The following is a 19,603-nucleotide window of genomic DNA, read 5'->3' on the forward strand; positions in this document are numbered from 1 at the left end:
CAAATGTTATACCATTATGTTATAGCAATACTCAAATGTTTTAACTTCAAACTGGGGCAGTACTTAGGATGGAACTTGAAGACCTTAAGACTCCTGTACTGACATTTACCTTGACTTTGAAAACACCTTCATTGCCAACACAAATTAAGGAGACAAAGGATCTCATTGTCTCAAACTACCACTGAGGACCCCAAATTTCATAGGGACACCAAGAACAAATAGGCAATGTAAAGCTTAAATATCTTGAAATTGACTTTTCAACAACGATTCAGTCTTCTCCATCTCCCTTGAAATTCTTAGGTTCATGGTCGTGATATTTCAACGTTAATCAGTTTATTTTAGCATAATTTGTGAACAAACTTCTCAAGTTTAGTATGTGTATATGTCATACGAACTCGGATATCAGGACATCCTACTTAGATCTTACGTCTTCCCAAAACTTGGTGGTAACCTAACAAACATCATCTATTTTTGGGACTTGATTTTAACACAACCTTCTTTCATTTTGTTGTTCACCCTGGCCTGCTTCCTTTCCTTTTATTTACTTTAGTTATTTTAATTTATTTGAGAGAAATTCCACTTTAATGCTTTATGGGGGGTTTCAAATTAGATTCTATAGTTTTATAAGTCACAAATTAAACCCTAAACCTTTTTTCAATTCAAACCCTATGCTCGTGCAATTAGTGACAAAGAAAGAGAGAAGAGAAGGTTTGAATTGAAACATATTAAGTTAAATTTAATTTGTAACTAATGAAATATTAGGATTAATTTGAAAATCCCCTAAACTATAGGGTTTAATTTGCACCTTCTAAAACAATAGTATTTAGCGTGCCTTTGGCATGCTAAAAAACAGCTGCGTTTCTCTGTTTTGCTTAATTTTGTCAATCCCTTTTCACTGTTCATGAGGCCTATAGCTAAAAGAAAAAAACGCAAATTATTTTTGATAAAACGGTGCGTTTAGCAATGGATAGTTTTTGAATTTGGCATTCCTCTTCAATCGTATCTTGCAAGAAGATCTCCCTTCTTCTTCCTCATCAATACCCCAAGTTCGTCCTCAAGCTCTTCAATTTTACATCTACCACTAACTGTCCCAATTTATGTGAAGTATCTGATACACAAAAACTCTCTAAAGCAACCTTTATTCGGATAAAGTGATACAAACTCTCTGGAACAACCCTTATCACTGTGATTTTCTTGGCTGCAAGAGTCTATCCACCACAAAGCTGATGCCGCCGCTGTGAGGAAGAGATGCCGATGTCATACCACTGTGAGTTGTATTTAAATTTTTGGAGTTTTCTAATGTGTCGGTGTGTTTTCCCTTTTTGTTAGGTGTGGCCGAATTTTGTATGAATAAAATTTCAATAGAATTGTATGGGTTTGTTTGTGGGTTTTGTATTTTTGTGTAACTTATCCTTGGGTTTCTCTATATTTCATTATTTTGTGGGTGTCTTCCTGTCTTTAAAGTGGCTCTAATTGAAATGCAATTAACTGTTTGTTGAAATGCCTCTATGAGCTATCTATGGAAATAATATACATCTGTTGAAGTAATTGCTGGTACATGGTGAGATTTCCTCTTTTAAGCATATTCCTTATTCCTTGGTTAGCAGGTTAAGTGAATCTTTCGCCTTGCTGGGAGAGTGGCTTTTCCTTTTCTAGTTTTCTTTCTCTTAACTTTGTATTCAGAATCAAGTGCAATTTGTATTAAGCAAAAAGCAAAACGTAAATGTCCCACAAGTGGTCAAATGCTAGAGTAGCTCTAGATCTCTTATTAAGCAGAAAAAATTCCTTCAGCGTGGAAAGAATCCACAAAGTTACTCTTAATTTGAAACCCTCCCTAAATATTACAATGCAATTTTTTTCTTTTATTTTTCTGCTTTATAATTTATTTTAATCGGGGAAAAAAAAAAGAGTTAATTATTTATGCAACAATGTCTAGGAAATGTAACCAACCACAAGGCTTCATGATGTGTGGCACTAGCAAGCTTAAAGGTTTGATGGAAAGCAAGCAAGTAGCAACACAAGCATTCAATCTTTTACATTTTCTTCCCTCAAACTTACAAGCACTATTTCAAGTTGTATTATACATTGTTTTTTAGGCAGAGTATTATCACAAAAAAAATTCAGTCATCAGCGTATCAAACGAGTTATTTTACATCACAAAGTCAGTCTGCATCATCAGCAGTAAAATCAGGCTCAGAAGGCTTCTGCAGTTTCACCAATTCCCTAGCTGTCCTTGCATTCCGATTTCGGTGAACACCACGAAGAGCATTTGCTGCAAACCTGGAAGCTAAGAAAGTGGCACCAATACTAAATGAACCTCCACCAACACTGCTGTGGCTTCCTTCTGATGCTTCTGCTTCTTCTTCTTCTTTGCGCCGAAGCTCTGCATTCTTCCTCTTGTGATATCTGCGCCATGCTGCTTGGATAAAGCATGCAGCCCAAGTTCTCCACTGCTGTGAGTAGAAACGGAAGGTGTGTTGAACCTGTCTACTGTGAAGGCGTCTAAATTGACTTGCCACAAATTTCAACTCTTCAGCTATTAGGGCAAAAGCCTCAACTTCAGTTATAGCCTTCACTGTCCGAGTAGAAGATGGGAGGTTAGCTCCCGATTTGGGATCCAGTGCCCAGGTCAGAAGCTCCTCCCCACAGAAATCACCTTCTTTAAGAAAACTGCGGTTGAAAAACCCACTCCTCCCACCATCTGTGGTTACACTCTCGAGGCGACCACGTATGATAAAAAGCATCTGATCAACTGGATCTCCTTCCCGGACTATGTAAGTACTCTCTGTGAATAAACATGGTTTCAGTCGCTCACAAATGGCATCAAGCAATCTCTCGTCCATATTGTCGAATAGAGGAACCTATGATTACCAGCAAAACAATTAATGACATTCACAAAGCCAGATGCCACAGCACCAATTATGAAGAGGGCAGTAGGATAAGAAAAGGCAAAGAGCACAGTCCCATTGAGTGACAACAAAGACAGACACCAACTTCTCAAGAACACAATATATCCCTCCTTAATAACAAACCTAAGAACAGTTTGTTATCAGACAACATTCAAATAGACAAGTCAGCTCAAGAAACCCCTTATTCAATTACTTCGGGTCATGAATTAACTGGGAAAGAATTAAGAATAAATTGGTAAAAAGCAATGCACATTAGGACAAGTAAAGAAGCCTTTATCATTCGATGATTCATTTGACATTTATGAAATTACTGAGAAATTATTAGATTGATGCAAGCAAAAAATGACATGCCAAGAAGTTTGGTTCCAAAATTTTTGGTATGGTTGTTTTACAATAAAATTGTCACAATGCTTCATTAAAGGATCTGAAAATAAGTATCCTCACCGTTGAAAGGATACAAAGATGCCAAAAAGGGATAAAAAATTTACCCTCCTCACTAAAGCGAGACAGAGGTGCCGCTTGATATCTCTCCTAAGATCCTTTGGTAGAGTCTCAACTAAATTCTGTTCGTCTACTCCACGTGTTTCCAACCACTTGTACTGATCATAACGTCTAACCCGCTCTCTTAGGTCCTGTGGGAGTAAGCGATGATGCATCCACTGTTCTGAATCACGCCTTTTAACTCTCATCTCCTCAAGCCGAATTGTTAGTGACTGAAGATAGGTCTGTCACAATAGCACAATACCCAAAGTTAAATATTCTGCTTTTCATTTTACTATTAATACTATGCCGTTGTGATGCAAGGACTGATAAAAAAAATGATAACCAAGCTAAATACTTTAGTGACATAACTGAAATTGAAGAATAAATTAGATACTAAAAAAAAAAAGAACAAAAATTAATTAATGTTACATGGAATGTAGGACCAAGATTTTATCAAAACCAAAAATAATTAATATATTATTAAAATAATTTAAAAATAATAATAAAACTCTTGAAACATTTAGTAATTAAGTTTTAATCAGAATAGTATTTTCAATTCCTTGAAACTTTGATAATAGAATTTCATTTAAAGTAAACTATGCTAATAATTTTATGTACACATAAGAACAAAAAATAAAGGAGAGGGTGTCCATTTGCCACAACCACGTGTTGGATGCAATTTTTATTATATAATTAATGTATGATAGTTTAGGGCCTGTTTGGGTATAAAAAAATAATCACTCATCACTCCTCACTCAAATATCATCACTCATCATTCTATAACTCATTTTTTATCACTCAAAAATCCCCAAATATCTCCATAGCCAGTTTGGCACCTAAACCCGGTTCTGTTTTCAACTCCAAAAACTCAAAAAATTGGGACCCACACCTAACATATACTACCAATGCACCAAAACCCCTACCCACCCTTCTTTACTCCACTTACCCCAAAACCAAACCAGAGTTCTTCACTACAACTTTCTCAGGGAAATGGTCATGAAAGAATAGAACGAATAGTATAGGCTTCAACTACAACATTTTATTGCAAAGTATAAGCAAGGATCGTCCTTTACTTATTTTTGTTAATATTATTCCATAATATTCAAGACCATATTAAGTCTTAAGATTATGTTCTCGACTTTTTTCTGATCAACCTACTTGGGTCAAGTTATAATTTAGGCATCTTTGACATAAAGTAAAGGCATTTTAACTTGCATTTTGGCTGAAATCGGTACAACTGAGAAACTGAGCACAATACCCAATACCCACATAAAAATTGCAGAGCAACTGAGCAACAACTCTTTACGCCACAAAGACAAAAAAAAGAAAAAATAAAAAAGAAAAAATAAAGAGGAAGCTTGCAACAAAGAAAAAAAAATTGGCAGAGCATATTTTTATCTTCCCCACTCCAAATCTCATATTATTTTGCCTTACCTACAGCCCAGATTTGCTGTGTTCCCCACTCCAAATCTCTTACCCATAGCCCATATTTTCTCTCTTTCCCACTCCAAATTTCAGATTTTTTCAACCACCAACAGCCATACAAAATTCAACCATCAACCGCACTCACAACCAAAAAGCCAAACCCACCAACATACAAATGTACAGAAAACCCAAAACCAAACCCAAACCCACAAACATAGCAAACCCAACTCAAATCCGAGCCTTCACCGGTGGAATTTGAAGCCGGAGTCGCCGAAGTTCGTTTTGAGGAGTGGTCGGGATTCAGATTGCTGGAGTCATTCAGATCGGGATTCGTTCTTTGTCATCGTCAGGATTCAGATTCAGGTTTGAGGTTTGGGGTTTGAGGTTTGAGTGGTTTAGTGGTGGCTTGTGGTAGCGGTGACGAGCGGTTTGTGAAGGACTAGTGGAGGCTCTATGTAGAAGAAAAAATGAAGAATGAAGAGATGAGGAGAATAGAAAGAAAGAAAAGAGAGTCTGAGAAAGAGAGCCGTCGGGTGCAAGTTGGCATGACATGACAAGACAAATCTGTGGGTCCCATAAGTTGAATGAAATTACCATATTGCCATGATAACTCATTTCTCATAACTCCAAAACACCTAAAAGTTGTTTTCAGTTTTGCTAACTCATCACTCAAAAATCAGAGAATTGAGTGATGGAAACAAATCTTGAAAGCACAGCCAAACAGACTTCCTCTCCATGGGACCCACTAGTTTTGAGTTATGGGTGATAAAAACAGAGTGATGGGTGATTAAACTTGCAAATCCAAACAGCCCCTTAATTTTCCATTGTGGTAAGATTTCAACAATATATACGCATTTAGTGAAATTTGAAAAGAGATACACATCCATGATACAAAGAAATTGTGCACTTTTCCCTTACCTCTCTCTTGCCTTTTGAATGATATGTTTTAAGAAACAAGATAACAAGAGAAGCAGTCAGCAGAACAATTTTTTTTTTAGAAGCAGTCAGCAGAACTTGGTTAAGGAAGGTTATAAGATTGACATGGGGTTAGCTACACTATTAACTTCCAAACTCAATTCTATCCATCCAGCTCATATCTTCTGTTCATCTCTTAATAAACACAAGTTCCCAATGAGCATTTGATAAGCAAGGATCTACAACTTGACTAAATTCATGGGCGCAAAAATGCATCACTACCAGAAACTTCAGTAGTCTCGAGCCAAAGAAATGATTCTATCAATTTGTATACAAAAGTTCTCTAAAAAAAAGGGTTCCAAGTTTACCTGCATGTTACCAATCAGAAGTGCAAAGAGGATGAGACCAGATATTGCAAGTGCTATGGAAAATATAACCTCTCCAGGATAGGTGCTGGTTTGAAGTCCCTGGCCAAGTGTACTGTTGACAAAAACAAGGAAAATGTAGTTAAAGTGTTGAAATTTAATTGTCATTATTACTTATTTTTTTGAAAAGTAAATTATAGTTTATTGACATAAAATCAGTGGATGAGGGAACTAAAAGTCACATCATTGACTAAGTGATGAAGTTAAGGTGATAAGTTGACTTTCAGAATCTTAAAGGCAAGGTCTAAATCAAACATCTTTATGGAAAAAATGTTCAATAGTCACACAAGCTGTTCAGTTCCTGAACTCAAGTTAGAACATGTTAACACGTTGAGTAGATCAGACAACATTTGTTAGTAAGGAAAATCCACAAAGTTTTGAAGATCCATGTTTTTTCACCATGATAGTAAGAAAATTTTCAAAGATCACGTCCTCTACCATAGCTCCCCCCAACCCCCCCCCCCCGGTTCACAAATCCACAGCCTCAATCTCCAAAAAATCAACCATGCCATGGACATGACAAAGGCAGAATTATCGCTAGGAGTCAGTGTAACTATACCAGAATCAAATAAGGAGGACTGCCTAAGTCGACACCAAAGACTTCACTCATGGAGGGAGGTCCTTCCCAAAATCTGTGACTTCACTGCATCAAAGGTTGGCGGCAAACAAAGAGAAAACAGGCTACGTACATACAATTTTGCATGAAGGTCATAAATACTGGTAAATATTAAGTTCTTCAAAAATACCTTTAAATTTTGCATAACAATCCTTCACGGAAAGATATTGAGAACCAGGGAGAAGTAATGCTGATGAAGGTCATATATATGTCTAAAATGATTTACACCAAAGTCTTGAGTCTGTTGCCACACAAGTTTGGCAGTTGGCCAAAAAAGAGGCTACCACTTATTTTAGTCCACACTGTTATGCAGACAATTTAAAATTTGTACATTCTCAACCCTCCAATCAGCATATTTGGAACTTCAACTGAGATTTTTTTTTCTGCCAAAAATGAAAATTTCAACAACTTGGTCCCACTCTGTATAATTACTTCCATTGAGGTGGATGGATGTAATAGAGGGCATGTCAGGAGACAACAAATAATTAGGTCAAACACTATTTGAGTCCACAGAAACACTCTGATCAAGAAACTAACTAGAACAAACACAAATAAGCTCAAGGACCCATGAAGAATACTAGAAAGTAGAAACTAAGCCACCTAACATAAGTGGACAAACTCAACACCATTAAAATAATCCAACCAATCAGTGACCAAAACATTTCTCCCACATATTAACAAGTCCTATTCACCAGACTCGCTTGCCCACTAGTTGAGCAGAATCAAAGGGAGAATCAGCGCAATTAAAAAAAAAATTATATCAACAGAAGCAGCCTGACACAACTGCAGATCAGGGGTCAGTACATCAATTAAGCCATAACAAGTTAGATTGGCACCTTCAGATGGAGTTTCAGCATCTCAAAGTTGGAAAACTCTACTGGGTGAAATGGCAATAGAGAGAATAGACTTTCCAACTGGGAAAAACCACCCACTTGTGTTGCTGATGCAGGAGTCAAATGCATTACATGAATGATGCTGACATGGCATGATGACATGTTGTAAGGGAGTCGCATAGCACAATGCTAACCAAGCCTAAGGGCTGAATTTCAAAAATGCCATATGATTATTGTAGCTAAATCCACATGTGCCAAGTTTGTTGTAGTATTTGAAAATGAGTTCTATGGGCACAACAAAATTTCACAACGTTTTCATAACAAGCTAGTTGCCAATTCACCATAGGTCAAAATAATGAAATGAAATAAAAAATTATACTAGGACCCACCACAACTCAAAACAAGAGAGTTGTGAAAATGTTGTAAGATTTTGTTGTGCCCCTAGACTCTCTCTATTTAAAAATTGGAGGAAAAATTAGTTTGGATTTTAAGAAGTTGTAAGAAGTAAAAGCCAAATGCTTTATTAAATCTAGCACATGATTAATATGTTACACATGTATTCAACCATGTGATAAATGGGTGGTTTGGGAATTTGGAATTTGGCGTCTTTTAATCAAGCCCTATTAGGGAAATAGCTTTGGAGGTATGGCCATGAAACCGCTCATTTGTGGCGGAGGGTCATAGCCATGAAATATGGGGAGGGAAAAGGGGGTTGATGCACTAGAGTTTGTAGAAGGGCTCATGGTTGTGGTTTATGGAGGAGTATTAGTGCAGGGTGGGAAAGTTTTGCTAAGCATTTGTCTTTTGTGGTGGGAGATAGTTCTCGTATTCTTTTGTGGTGGGAGATAGTTCTCGTATTCTTTTTTGGCATGATAAGTGGACTAGGGATGTTTCTCTTAAAATTCTCTATCCTCAGTTATTTATGTCTTCAGCCAATAAATAAACTTGTATTTCTGAAGTGTTAAGCCCTCCAGTAGGTGATAATGACAAAGTGTGGAGTTCAAGATTTTATAGGGCTTTCAATGATTGGGAGTTAGCGGCTTTCCTACTCCCTACTTCATTTCATCCAAACCTGAATTCCTAGAGGTGGAGGTGTGACAGGCTTTGTTGGGACCTTAATGGAAGTGGGGAGTTTGATATTCGGTCTTTTTATCATAAGATTCAAAATGCAACTCCTTCTACTTTCCCTTGGAAGGGCATTTGGAAAGTTAAGGTTCCTAAAAGGGTGGCATTCTTTATGTGGACAACAGCTCATGGTCTGATTCTGACTTTGGATAACCTTATGTTTCGTGGTCGTCCTTTGGCAAATCGTTGTTGTATGTGCTGTTGTAATGCGGAATCTATGGATTGCTTGTTACTTTTTTGTCTGATAGCTCATTCTTTGTGGACGTATATACTTCGGTTGTTTGGGATCGACTGGGTCATGCTAGGTTTAGTTGTGGACTTATTATTTTTTTGGTATCATTGGCTTGGGAAACATAGTTCTAATATTTGGAATTTGGTCCCAGGCTATTTAATGTGGACTATTTGGACTAAATGGAATCAGCGGTCTTTTGAGAATGAGGGGAAAACTGTGGTTCAGTTATTAGATTTATGCCAACGTACCCTCTTTGATTGGTCTCGGTGTTGGGGTTTCTTGGATTGTTCTACCCTTATGGATTTTCTTTTGTCTATTAGAATAGCTTAGCGGCTGCTTGAGTCTATTTGTTTTCCATATTGTTTTTGTTCACTACCGTAAACTCTTTGTATTTTTCTTGTTTTTCCTTGATTAATAATATTTTCTTCTTACTTATCAAAAAAAAAAAGAAAGATAACTGAGTTAGTTATAGATGATGTCATCCTCTATAACTAACTCTAAGGCTATAAAATGACTTCGTTTGAGCAAGCACCACCTTGCAATTCCAAAGGTCGAAGAGATGATTTTCAAGACCAAGTGCACTCAGTGCCACACCATCAAGAAAGGTGCTGGTCACAAGCAAGGTACTAATCTTATCATCTCTCCCCCCTTCCAAATACATATATTTCTTAAAAAGTTAGTTTTTTTTTTTTTTTTTTTTAATCATGGTTTTAGTTTATATATATATATATATATATATATATTTATATTTATATATATTCGATTTGGTTGTGGCATGTTCGGATCTGATGGATTCAAATTTTGTGATTTTAGTTTTATATATACTGGATTTTTTTAGAGTGATTTTTTAGGAAAATTGTATTCAAGCATGCTTGAATACAATTGTAACATGTTAATCACATGCTAGACTTAATAAAGCAAATGGCTTCTTTTTCTTACAACTTCCTAAAATCTAGCATATGCAAACTTGGCAAATGAGGATTTAGCTGCAATAATTTCTTATGTGTCACTAAATAATTTCCCTCCAATTTTCAAATACTATAGCAAACTTGGCACATGAGGATTTAGCTGCAATAATCACATGGCACATATGAAATTTAGCCCTTAGGCTTAGCTGGCCTTGTGCCATGTCACTCCCTCATGCCATGTCATCATCATCCATTTAATGCATTAGACTCCTGCATTAGTCTCCGAATGCAGCTAACTAGAACTGTGAGTAAATCTCAGCCAGGTGACAACAGAATCAGTTGTCGGACCCAACCAACTTGTTTAGTGAGTGAATCGTGGTCACTGGAGTCAATCAGTGATAAAAGGCTGTGGTTGTGCTTGCTGGCAATATGGAGTGTCTGAGTTAACGTTGATGAGTGGTGTGGCTCTTGTATTATGATTAGATTTGGGAAGTGTGAAGGGTTTAAATTATTATCACAACACATTATTTACAAATGTTTTTTTTTTTTTTGATAAGTAATACATTATTTATGAATGTTTCTAACACATTCTAAGCAATTGGCCCCTCATACGTATGCTACTCATAACACTTATTAAGTCATAACTACATAAACTTTGTATAACTTTTGTATGGATTGTCATACCAGGATGTAGAATACCCAATATAAACCCAATTTGGCCTCTTCTAGTTTATATACATTACCTAGCAAATAAATAAAACCAATTGTTGTTTGTTTCATGAGTTTTATGCTGCACATATTTTATGTGGATCTATTATTGCCTTTTGTTTTTTAGGGTTCAAGTGATAGCCCAGTGATAATGACATGCTTTGTGGTATCCCATGTCTTTGGTTTGAACCCCCCTCTCCCAATATCTACCTATCAAAATTTATTTCCTTTTGTTTGTTGTTTTTTTATAATTTAATTTAATTTAATTTTTTTTATTTTTCTGTGATAATAATGAAATATTATTGCATCTAGAGGGAAAGGTTGTTATAGAAGGAACAAATGTCATTTAGAAGCATGGATGTAACTGGAAGCACATGTGCTTATAATCCAATGATTTTTTAAGGGGTTTAACAAACAGACATGTTCAAATGAATATGCTCAATCAAAGTCAAATAAGATAAACCAACAAAAAGTTAAAACATAAAAAATATTACTAAACAATTTACTAGTCCAAACTGAAACTACACTCCAGTCTAAAAAAATTAAATAAAAACTTTTACTGTTATGAAGCAGCACCTAGATCAAATAAAGAAAAGTTAATATACCTTAAATTCTGTAGCCCCCACCATAAACAGTAACAGTATTTGGTGACAAACTTCCTGGATGAAACAACTCCAGATGACAAAGCATTTTTATAGATTCCAAAATCAAATGGTGCAGTATCATCTGTTGAACAATTTGAATTAAGAGAAGTCCCCCAGGTATTTGATGCTGGGCGTGGGTTGCTGCAAGACAAGAAACTTTTGTTGCAATTGACATCATCAGAACAAGCCTGCCGCCAGCATGTGTCATTGCGATCTACAGCTAACAGGTACCAGAATGCCCCAACTATCTGCAAAGATTCATCCAATAATTAGAAAATGTGTCATTTCCTTCTCTATAGAATCAACACTGAACTCAGATTCAGTGGGATGTTACATTTTACAGGGCTCTACGTGATTGGGAGTTGGGACTGTTGGAAGAATTTTTCCAGTTGATTTACTCAACAAAATTAAGAAGGGATGTAGAGGATACTATTTGCTGGGTGCCAACAAGAGGTAAGCTTTTTGAGGTAAAATCTAATTATAAAGCACTGCATGTAGGGATGGAAACTCCATTTCCTTGGAAGAGTATTTGGAAGGTTAAAGTTCCTACCAAAGTGGCTTCTTTCTTTTGGACTGCAGCCTTAGGGGAGATTCTTACTATTGATAATTTAAGAAGATGGAGGATTCTCATTGTGGATTGTTGTTGTATGTGCAAGCAAGATGAAGAGTATGTTGATCACCTATTGTTACACTGTTGTATGGCTAGAGAGCTATGTTCTTTCATATTTTGCTTGTTTGGGGTGCAGCGTGTTATGCCTAAAAGGGTGGTAGAGCTACTGGCAAGTGGGAAGGGGCAGTATGCTAGGCACTGTATGATATTTGGAATGCCATCCCTCTTTGTACCATGTGGGTTATTTGGAAGGAGTGGAACAACCGGACATTCAAAGTCTTGGAACAATCTATAGTGGGCATGAAGCTCAGTTTTTCACAAACTTTGTATGCTTGGATGGCTACATTAAGTGGTCATTCTTTCTCTCATTTGTTGGATTTCCTTGATTGTTGTACCTTTCTTGGTTTTTTTTTTTTTTTTTTTTGATAAATAAATTGATCTGAAATCATATGAGTAAGAAGGGATGGGGCACCTGTGTTATAAATAAGGCCCATGGCCACACTAGAATAGAGGAGTGAAGTATGATGAATGTCGCTGAAAGTATTGTTGGTCACCGAGCACATTGGTTCCTTATTTAACAAACAGCCATACTTCAACACTGAGCACAATCTAGAAATGGGTTGATTCATTGGGAGTTGAATTTTAATCGTGAAATTCAAGATTGGGAATTGGAATCTGTGTTTTTAGATCTACTGTATTCCGCTAAGGTGGAGGGGGCTGGAGTAGGTGAGCTGTGGTGCTGGAAGCCTTTGAATTAGAGAGGTCTTGAGGTTCAATTTTATTATAGAGTTTTAGCTCCCTTGGTCCTGATAGTTTCCCTTGGAAGAGTATTTGGAACTACTTGTCCCTAGTAAGGTAGCGTTTTTCCTTTGGGTTGCTGCTTTGGGGAATATCCTCACAGAAGAAAACCTGAGGAAGCGTAACATTATTTTGGTGAGCTGGTGTTGTACGCGCAAGAGGGATGAGGAGACTGTAGACCATTTATTGTTACATTGCCCTATTGCTAGAGATTTATTGGATGTGGTTTTTGTTCTTTTTGGAGTGGAGTAGGTGATGCCTTGAAATGTTGTTGATCTTCTAGCTTGTTAGCAAGGTAGTTTTGGACGTCATCAAAGCTGTAATATAGGGAAAGCCACTCCTCACTATTTGATGTGGTGCATTTGGAAAGAAAGAAATGTGAGGAGCTTTGAAGAATGTGAGCGGACAACTTTAGAATTAAAAGCCAATTTTTTGAAGACCTTGCTCAAGTAGATGGTAGCGTCAGGGAAGTTTTCTTTTTCAATTTTTATTTTTTATTTTTATAAGCCTTTTTCAAATTTATTTGTTTATATCATTCATTGTAATTTTAGATCTCTTGTACCACCTTCAGCTAATATACTTCTCGTGTACTTGTTGATTAATTTGAATAAATATTACTCTCTCCATCTCAATTTGTTTGTTTTCTGTTCCATTTTGGGATGTTCCAAAATATTGTTCTGTTTCTAAAATTAAAAATTATTAATTTACTAATGTTCTTGTTATGCCCCTACTTTATTTCCAAAACTATTTTTGATAAATTTATTTAAGGGTAGTTTTGGAAACTTATACATTTTTATACTGCAGACAAGAAAATAGATGATGTTCCCTTAACAAGTTAGATTCTTTAAATAGGACAGACAAATTGAGATGGAGAGAGTATTACTTATAAAAAAAAATGCTAAAACAAGGTTTAAGGAACAGTTCATGCAAAAGAAACCTAAAATAACAAGAAAAGTAGTATCCATATGGTGACCAAGACAGAACATAACAGTGAACTTCAACTATGATAAAACACTACCAAACCAAATAGGACTTACATGACTAGCGAGCATGTATAATAGCAAGTAATATGCAGCACCTGCCCAAGCAGTTTCAGCAAAAACACCTGCTGTCCTTTTCAGTTCCGAAGTTAAAGGTAAGATTCGAAGAAATCTGGGGAAGTATTGAAGCAAGACAATGAAAAACAAGGCCTGTTTTGTAGCCAGTGCATCTGGACCATTTGAACTCTGAAGAAATCTCCAAACCACAATCTGCACAATTTCAAGAAATGATAACAAAAATTTATTTTAGATGTTCCATTAACTCCAGAAAATCTGCAAGTGGGGTATTACAATGCCAACACACTTTTCAGGACTACAAATATCTATTTTTGCAAATCTTAAGGTAGCAAATTGTAAATATGCATTTTACCACTGTATATTTAATGATTAAAATGAGAATCTCCATATGTTTGAGAGACTATCCAACCCAAAAGTTTAACCCATTAAGTGGAAAGGCCAACTAGTAGTGAAACATTATAAAATAAGATACCCAACCGATATGGGTTCTCTTAACACCTCTGACACCCGCTGGCCCAACAAAACAGAATGAAGCAGAAGACAGATAAATGGGCTCAACTGAGTCTGAAACAATGACAAAAGGACCTAGTGGTGGAGTTGAAGAACAAACGAACAAAGCGGGCTCTAATAAGTGATACCATGTTAGATGCCTAACTAGAAAATAAGCCAAATACAAATGCAAAACTCAACCATTGTAGCAAGCTTTAAAAAAAAAAAAAAATTAAACAAGATTTTACAAGGAAAAAGCAAAGATTTCAATATAAAAATCATTCTGTTTTCAACAATTGACATGGAGATCATAAAGAAACAATAGTCAGTGCAACTGTTTTTCATATCTATGGCATAGCAATTGTAAGATGTCAACAGCATATAAAACATAGATGAAAAATGAGCACAAAGTTAAGAGACAGACGTATATTAATGAGGTGGAGGCAGGCAGCTCAGTTAATTAAGAAATGGATTAAGAGCAGTATAAACATTTTAACCTGTGGTAGGGGTAGCACAGAAAGAAAATCAACGATGAAATACCCCCGCAAATATCGCCTGGCTATTTTTGCAGCATCTATCACAAGTTCACCTCGTCCAAAAACCCGAGATGATGGGGCAATATAAGCAATTCGGAATTGGAGAGCCATGTGAATGAGATAAAAAGCATCAACAATCGTCCGCAATGTAGTCACTGTGATTGCTAACCTTCGATCTAAACCAATGCAAAATGATGTTTGATTAATGACTGGAAGATAATAAAAGAGAGGGTCCACAGACACTGCCAAAATACATGATACAACAGAAAGTCTATTCCACAAGAGGAGGAATTTGTCTTGAGGATCAAATATCTTCTTCTCTGAAGCTTTAAGATCTTCTGGAAACACTGCCCGAGAAACCCCAAATCTAAGTGATCGACCAATTGATTTAAGTCCTTCGGATCCTTTTTTCATTCCTCTCTTAAAAGATCTAGATGTTCCATCTCTTGCATGAGCTGTGCGGCTAAATCCCTCAACATTAAATCCACATTTATTCAAGCCAGTATCAGAAGATGATGATATTCTAGAATCCAAGTCATCCAACCTAGGAAATAAATAAATAGCACCGCCATGCAAATAAGATGCTTTATTGTAGCAGTAAAAAATTAAGTTCATACACAACTAGCATCAGCCTTAAATTTTCATCATGATAAATAGAGGAAGGTAGAGAAGGGTAGTGTTGGAGGAGAGGACATAACCCCACTTTTGACATCAATTACAATCTGTTGCATGACTCAAGAAATATCTAAGACCTTTTCAGTGCATTATATCTAAAATAGTGAAAGTGAAGCCAATGAGCTATAGCTCAATTGGCACTTCCTTCTCCCATAATAATGGGATGGAGGGTGAGGCCGTGGGTTTACAACTCAATGATTGAGTGTGTAACTTACCAATCAAATCTACATATATATATATATATATTTGTGACTATCAAAGTTGCATAATGAAACTGAAAATGGTCTTGGTCAACATTCTTACTTTTTTACTTTTTTTAAATTTAAAAGTATAGAAATGAAAACAAAATTTCAAGTTTTAAGCTACATCAAAACTTAAAGCCATGCAACAGATTCTGGGGACTCTAGATGACCACGCAACTCATATTCATGTAAAACAGCCAATAAAAGTGAAACTGCCCTTTAAAGCCACGTGTGATTGCTATACTGTCATATGCAGTTTATATGCCCCCCACCCCCCCCAAAAAAAAAAAAACACAAACACCAGACCAACAAGTACAAGTATATAAACATATAAACAGTTTAACTTTCTTCTCCTTCATAAATTCAGAACCATGATAGTGCAAACAACTATTTTTGTGTACCTTACAAACTTCTCTCGTTGGCCACCCATGTATTGTGACTTGTAACCGCAGTCCATCATTCTTTACAACTGAATACATAAAACCACCTGCAACCAAAGAAATAAAATGCAAACCAATTGGAGTCAAATTAATCAAATCAACCTAGGTGCTTGGGCAACCTCACAAGGTCAACACCAAGCAACCAGGGGAACATGACACTAGAAGCATGTCAAGGTCCAACCATGCACCCAAGAATCCTGTGTGTGTGCTTATCCCAAAAAAAAAAAAAAAAAAGAATCCTGTGTGTGTATAGTTTTCTCAAAAGTCCATGCTCCCTCTGTGATTGATAAAGTGCCATATCAACTAAAAGCATCAAGTTACATAAATCACAAACATGATACTAGTTATTACACATTGCCATTAAAAGGAGTCAACTACCTAGCTAGTAAAAAAGCCAAAACCCAGTTCCTCTATTTTTAACCAAACCAAAACTTGTCTAAGCATCTTAATTAAATAGTCCCAATTAACATGATCACACGCTTTCTGTCCAATTTTCAAATTATCCCTACAGTCTCAGATGAATCTTGCTATTGTATAAGTATTTGTAATAAATTTTGTCCCTCAACAAGGCATTTTAAGTCACCAGCTTACCACACCATCCTTCTCAACCAACTAGCCAGCATATTAATCAAAAGTTTGATACATTTCCCACCAATATAATGGACCAAAATCTTATATGTACAAAGCACCACTTTCTTCAACACGAGCAGCAAAAGCAGCAATAAAAATTTTCCCAAAAAAAAACTATGTAACAACATTCTTCACTACTTGCTAGCAATTTTAAGGAAACCAATGGCAAACCTGTCTAGATCAGATGATATATTTGTAATGAGTTGTCTAAGTGCCCCTAAACACTTCTTCTCTCCAACTAGCCTCTCTAATAACCCTAAAAAAATAAATAAATGAAGGAGCTACATACCGTGACTGTATAAAGATTCTCATAAAAATGTAAATCCCTTCCTTCAAATCATTCTCCTCATCCAATGGAACAAAACTTTTCATTTCCAACAAAGTTGGTTTTCCTATGAAGTTGATAAAAATATTCGTACTTCTACCTCTATCTTCAAGCCAATAAGCCCTTATGGAAATCATATGGGCACAGATTAAGACCACTGGAGGCAATCCATTAATTATGCAAAACAAGTTCTACAAGAGATTTACTTTATATGACTAACTTTGTTCCCACAGACCTAGTCCATCAACAAGGACACTACTTAAACATGCTTAAGAGTTTTGACAATTTGTGACCTGGATAAACAAGGATCAGATGTTGTCTGTACAAGACTGCAGTGCTACTAGAAATTACTCACGATAGTTCTAAATTCTCTCATTGCAATAAGAAGCATACCAATCAAATTTTAATAACAAAGTCATTTACCAATGACGGGTTAACTAAAAACAATTAAAATAAGCTGCAATACTAATGAGAAAAAGAATCATCAAACACACCTCAATCAGCCTTGGTCAATCTCACTTGTCAGCAAAAACCCTTCTATCTATCACCTTTACCAATGACGGGTTAACTAAAAACAATTAAAATAAGCTGCAATACTAATGAGAAAAAGAATCATCAAACACACCTCAATCAGCCTTGGTCAATCTCACTTGTCAGCAAAAACCCTTCTATCTTTCACCTCAGCACTCTTTGTTTCACCAAATGGTTATGACGGATATTCTCCTCATTTTTTCCATTCCAAATTTTTGCATTTGTTGGCGCTTCACGTCATCAAGAAGTAGTTCCAAACTTCCAATTGTCAATCAAAGTGACACCTATACCTCAAACCCCCGGATGGATTTACTATTTGTAGTAGTGCCCTCATCTAAAGTCCAAAACCATTTTTACTAACTCCCATTATTGTTCAAGAGATGCCCTCCAATTCAAATTCCAAAATTGCATCCTCCTCAACTGCCTTATCAACTTCAAGTCAAAATCTTAACATTAGCTTAAATCATTTCCAACAAATCCAAACACAAATTTCCTCATTTCCTTGAGTATCCAAAAGTCCTCCATGTAACTAAATCTAAAACTAAAACACTCGCAAAAGCCTTATTCTTTTGCTTCTACAATCCATAAAAAGCAAAACCCAATACTCCAAATCCTCCATCTCCACCGTTGACCACTAAATTTCATATATTTACATTTTTTTTAAGAAAAGCATGACCAAGATGATAGATTATGAGTTATAACCGAAGAAACACGAATTTAAGCTTAACAGTAAACCCGTTCATACCTCCAGATTCCAAAAAATAGCTCAAAAATCCAATCTAAACTAAAATCAAAACCCGAAACAACTTTCCCTTCACAAAAACTTTATATATCTATATATATATATATATATAAATCAACACATGCATATACACATATATAAATATATAAAAGAGAACATACAGATAATCTGTAGAGGGTTTTGCTTAGCTCATGTCTGCTGAGTCTGAGGTGAAAAACCAAGAAAGTTTGGCTGACAAACAGAGAGAAAGATAGACAAGAACAAAGTACTAAACAAGTGGGAAATATATTTTTACCAGAGACAAAGACAAAAAAAATAAGAATAAAAAAATAGTGAGGAAAGAAAGATTCTTGGAAAGTGTACTGTACTTTAAGGATTTTGTAGGAAAATATGTGAAATTACTATAACTGCCCCTACGTGTGCCCGCTGTTTGTGGGCTTGTGTCTGCCCGTGCTGTATGTGTATGTATCTGAAGTGGCTACGGGTTCGAGTTCGAGTTATAGACCATTTTGACCTTTTTTTTGTTTAACACTCAAACGTTTGCAAATTTTTTTGACTAAGTCTGTGTGGAAGTCAGAATTGAATTATTTGGACAGTTTGAAAATTCTTGTACTTCAATGATTTTTTTTTTTTCTCGTTTCTAATGGAGGCATCTAAGTTCAAGTCTGGTTTTCTCTAATATTATAAATTCCGTATAGTATCATTAGTTAATCTGTGAAAATTGTGTTCCGAAGCAAAGTTTGAAACGATCCGAAACAAAATACCAAATAAGCAATTGTTCAAATCTGGTCTTCTCTTTCCCAACTATTAAGAGTTTTGTATTTTTACTGGTACTTATTAGTATTTCTAACTTAAACATACATAGTTTAAATCCATCCATCCCCAACTATTGAATTTTTAAAAAGAAATTATTCAACTATCAATGTATTGCTAAAAGCCTCATAACTCAATTGTCAATGGACACTTTTTAGCATTTCCAACCTAGATATTATCTAACCATTGCACATACTTAGTGCAATAGTCACTTCACAAGTGCTCGTGAGGTGTGGGGGGTAAGGGTCAAGGTTCAAGCCTCCAAGAAGAAGTTTCACACGCATATACACGTAGATTAAGCTAGAGTAGAATTTTTAACTTGTATAAAAAAATAAAAATAAATAGACATTATCTATGGGTTATTCTTCTTATAAATTTAAATTGAGTTAATAGTTGAAATTGATTTGATTGTGAATTTTTTACATTTTCATAATTAGGCTATCCTCGGGTTGGTTTGGGTCGGGTTTGTGCCCAACCCAGAACTTGCCCAA

At 35.9% G+C, this 19,603-nt stretch overlaps 1 protein-coding gene across 8 annotated transcripts; it reads right to left on the minus strand.

The window, feature by feature from the left end:
- Window positions 1-1,967: 1,967 nt before the first annotated feature.
- LOC115977260 (probable cyclic nucleotide-gated ion channel 5) lies at window positions 1,968-18,659 on the minus strand. 8 transcript variants are annotated; one of them, XM_031099013.1, is made up of 8 exons: window positions 18,461-18,659; window positions 16,033-16,118; window positions 14,676-15,258; window positions 13,669-13,881; window positions 11,185-11,471; window positions 6,101-6,212; window positions 3,398-3,634; window positions 1,968-2,861 (listed from the first exon to the last, which is right to left on the minus strand). In XM_031099013.1, the coding sequence occupies exons 2-8, from the start codon at window positions 16,089-16,091 to the stop codon at window positions 2,163-2,165; spliced, it is 2,190 nt and encodes a 729-aa protein (XP_030954873.1). In that variant the 5' UTR covers window positions 16,092-16,118; window positions 18,461-18,659; the 3' UTR covers window positions 1,968-2,162. The 8 variants fall into 8 exon arrangements, with proteins under 8 accessions (XP_030954873.1, XP_030954874.1, XP_030954871.1 ...); XM_031099014.1 differs by having other exon boundaries at window positions 14,676-15,177; window positions 18,461-18,658; XM_031099011.1 differs by lacking the exon at window positions 18,461-18,659 and adding an exon at window positions 17,652-18,374.
- Between the last annotated feature and the right edge of the window lie 944 nt (window positions 18,660-19,603).

This window comes from Quercus lobata, chromosome 2 (assembly GCF_001633185.2).
Source record: "Quercus lobata isolate SW786 chromosome 2, ValleyOak3.0 Primary Assembly, whole genome shotgun sequence".
NCBI classification, from domain to species: Eukaryota; Viridiplantae; Streptophyta; class Magnoliopsida; order Fagales; family Fagaceae; genus Quercus; species Quercus lobata.

Excerpts from the sequence above, each read along its gene's own strand:
- LOC115977260 (XM_031099013.1), bottom strand. The coding sequence starts at position 16,091 with ATGATGGACTGCGGTTACAAGTCACAATACATGGGTGGCCAACGAGAG. Across the intron at positions 15,259-16,032 it reads CAACGAGAGAAGTTTGTAAG|GTTGGATGACTTGGATTCTA; the intron begins GTACACAAAAAT and ends TTTATTTCCTAG. Across the intron at positions 2,862-3,397 it reads GTCTCGCTTTAGTGAGGAGG|GTTCCTCTATTCGACAATAT; the intron begins GTAAATTTTTTA and ends TGGTAATCATAG.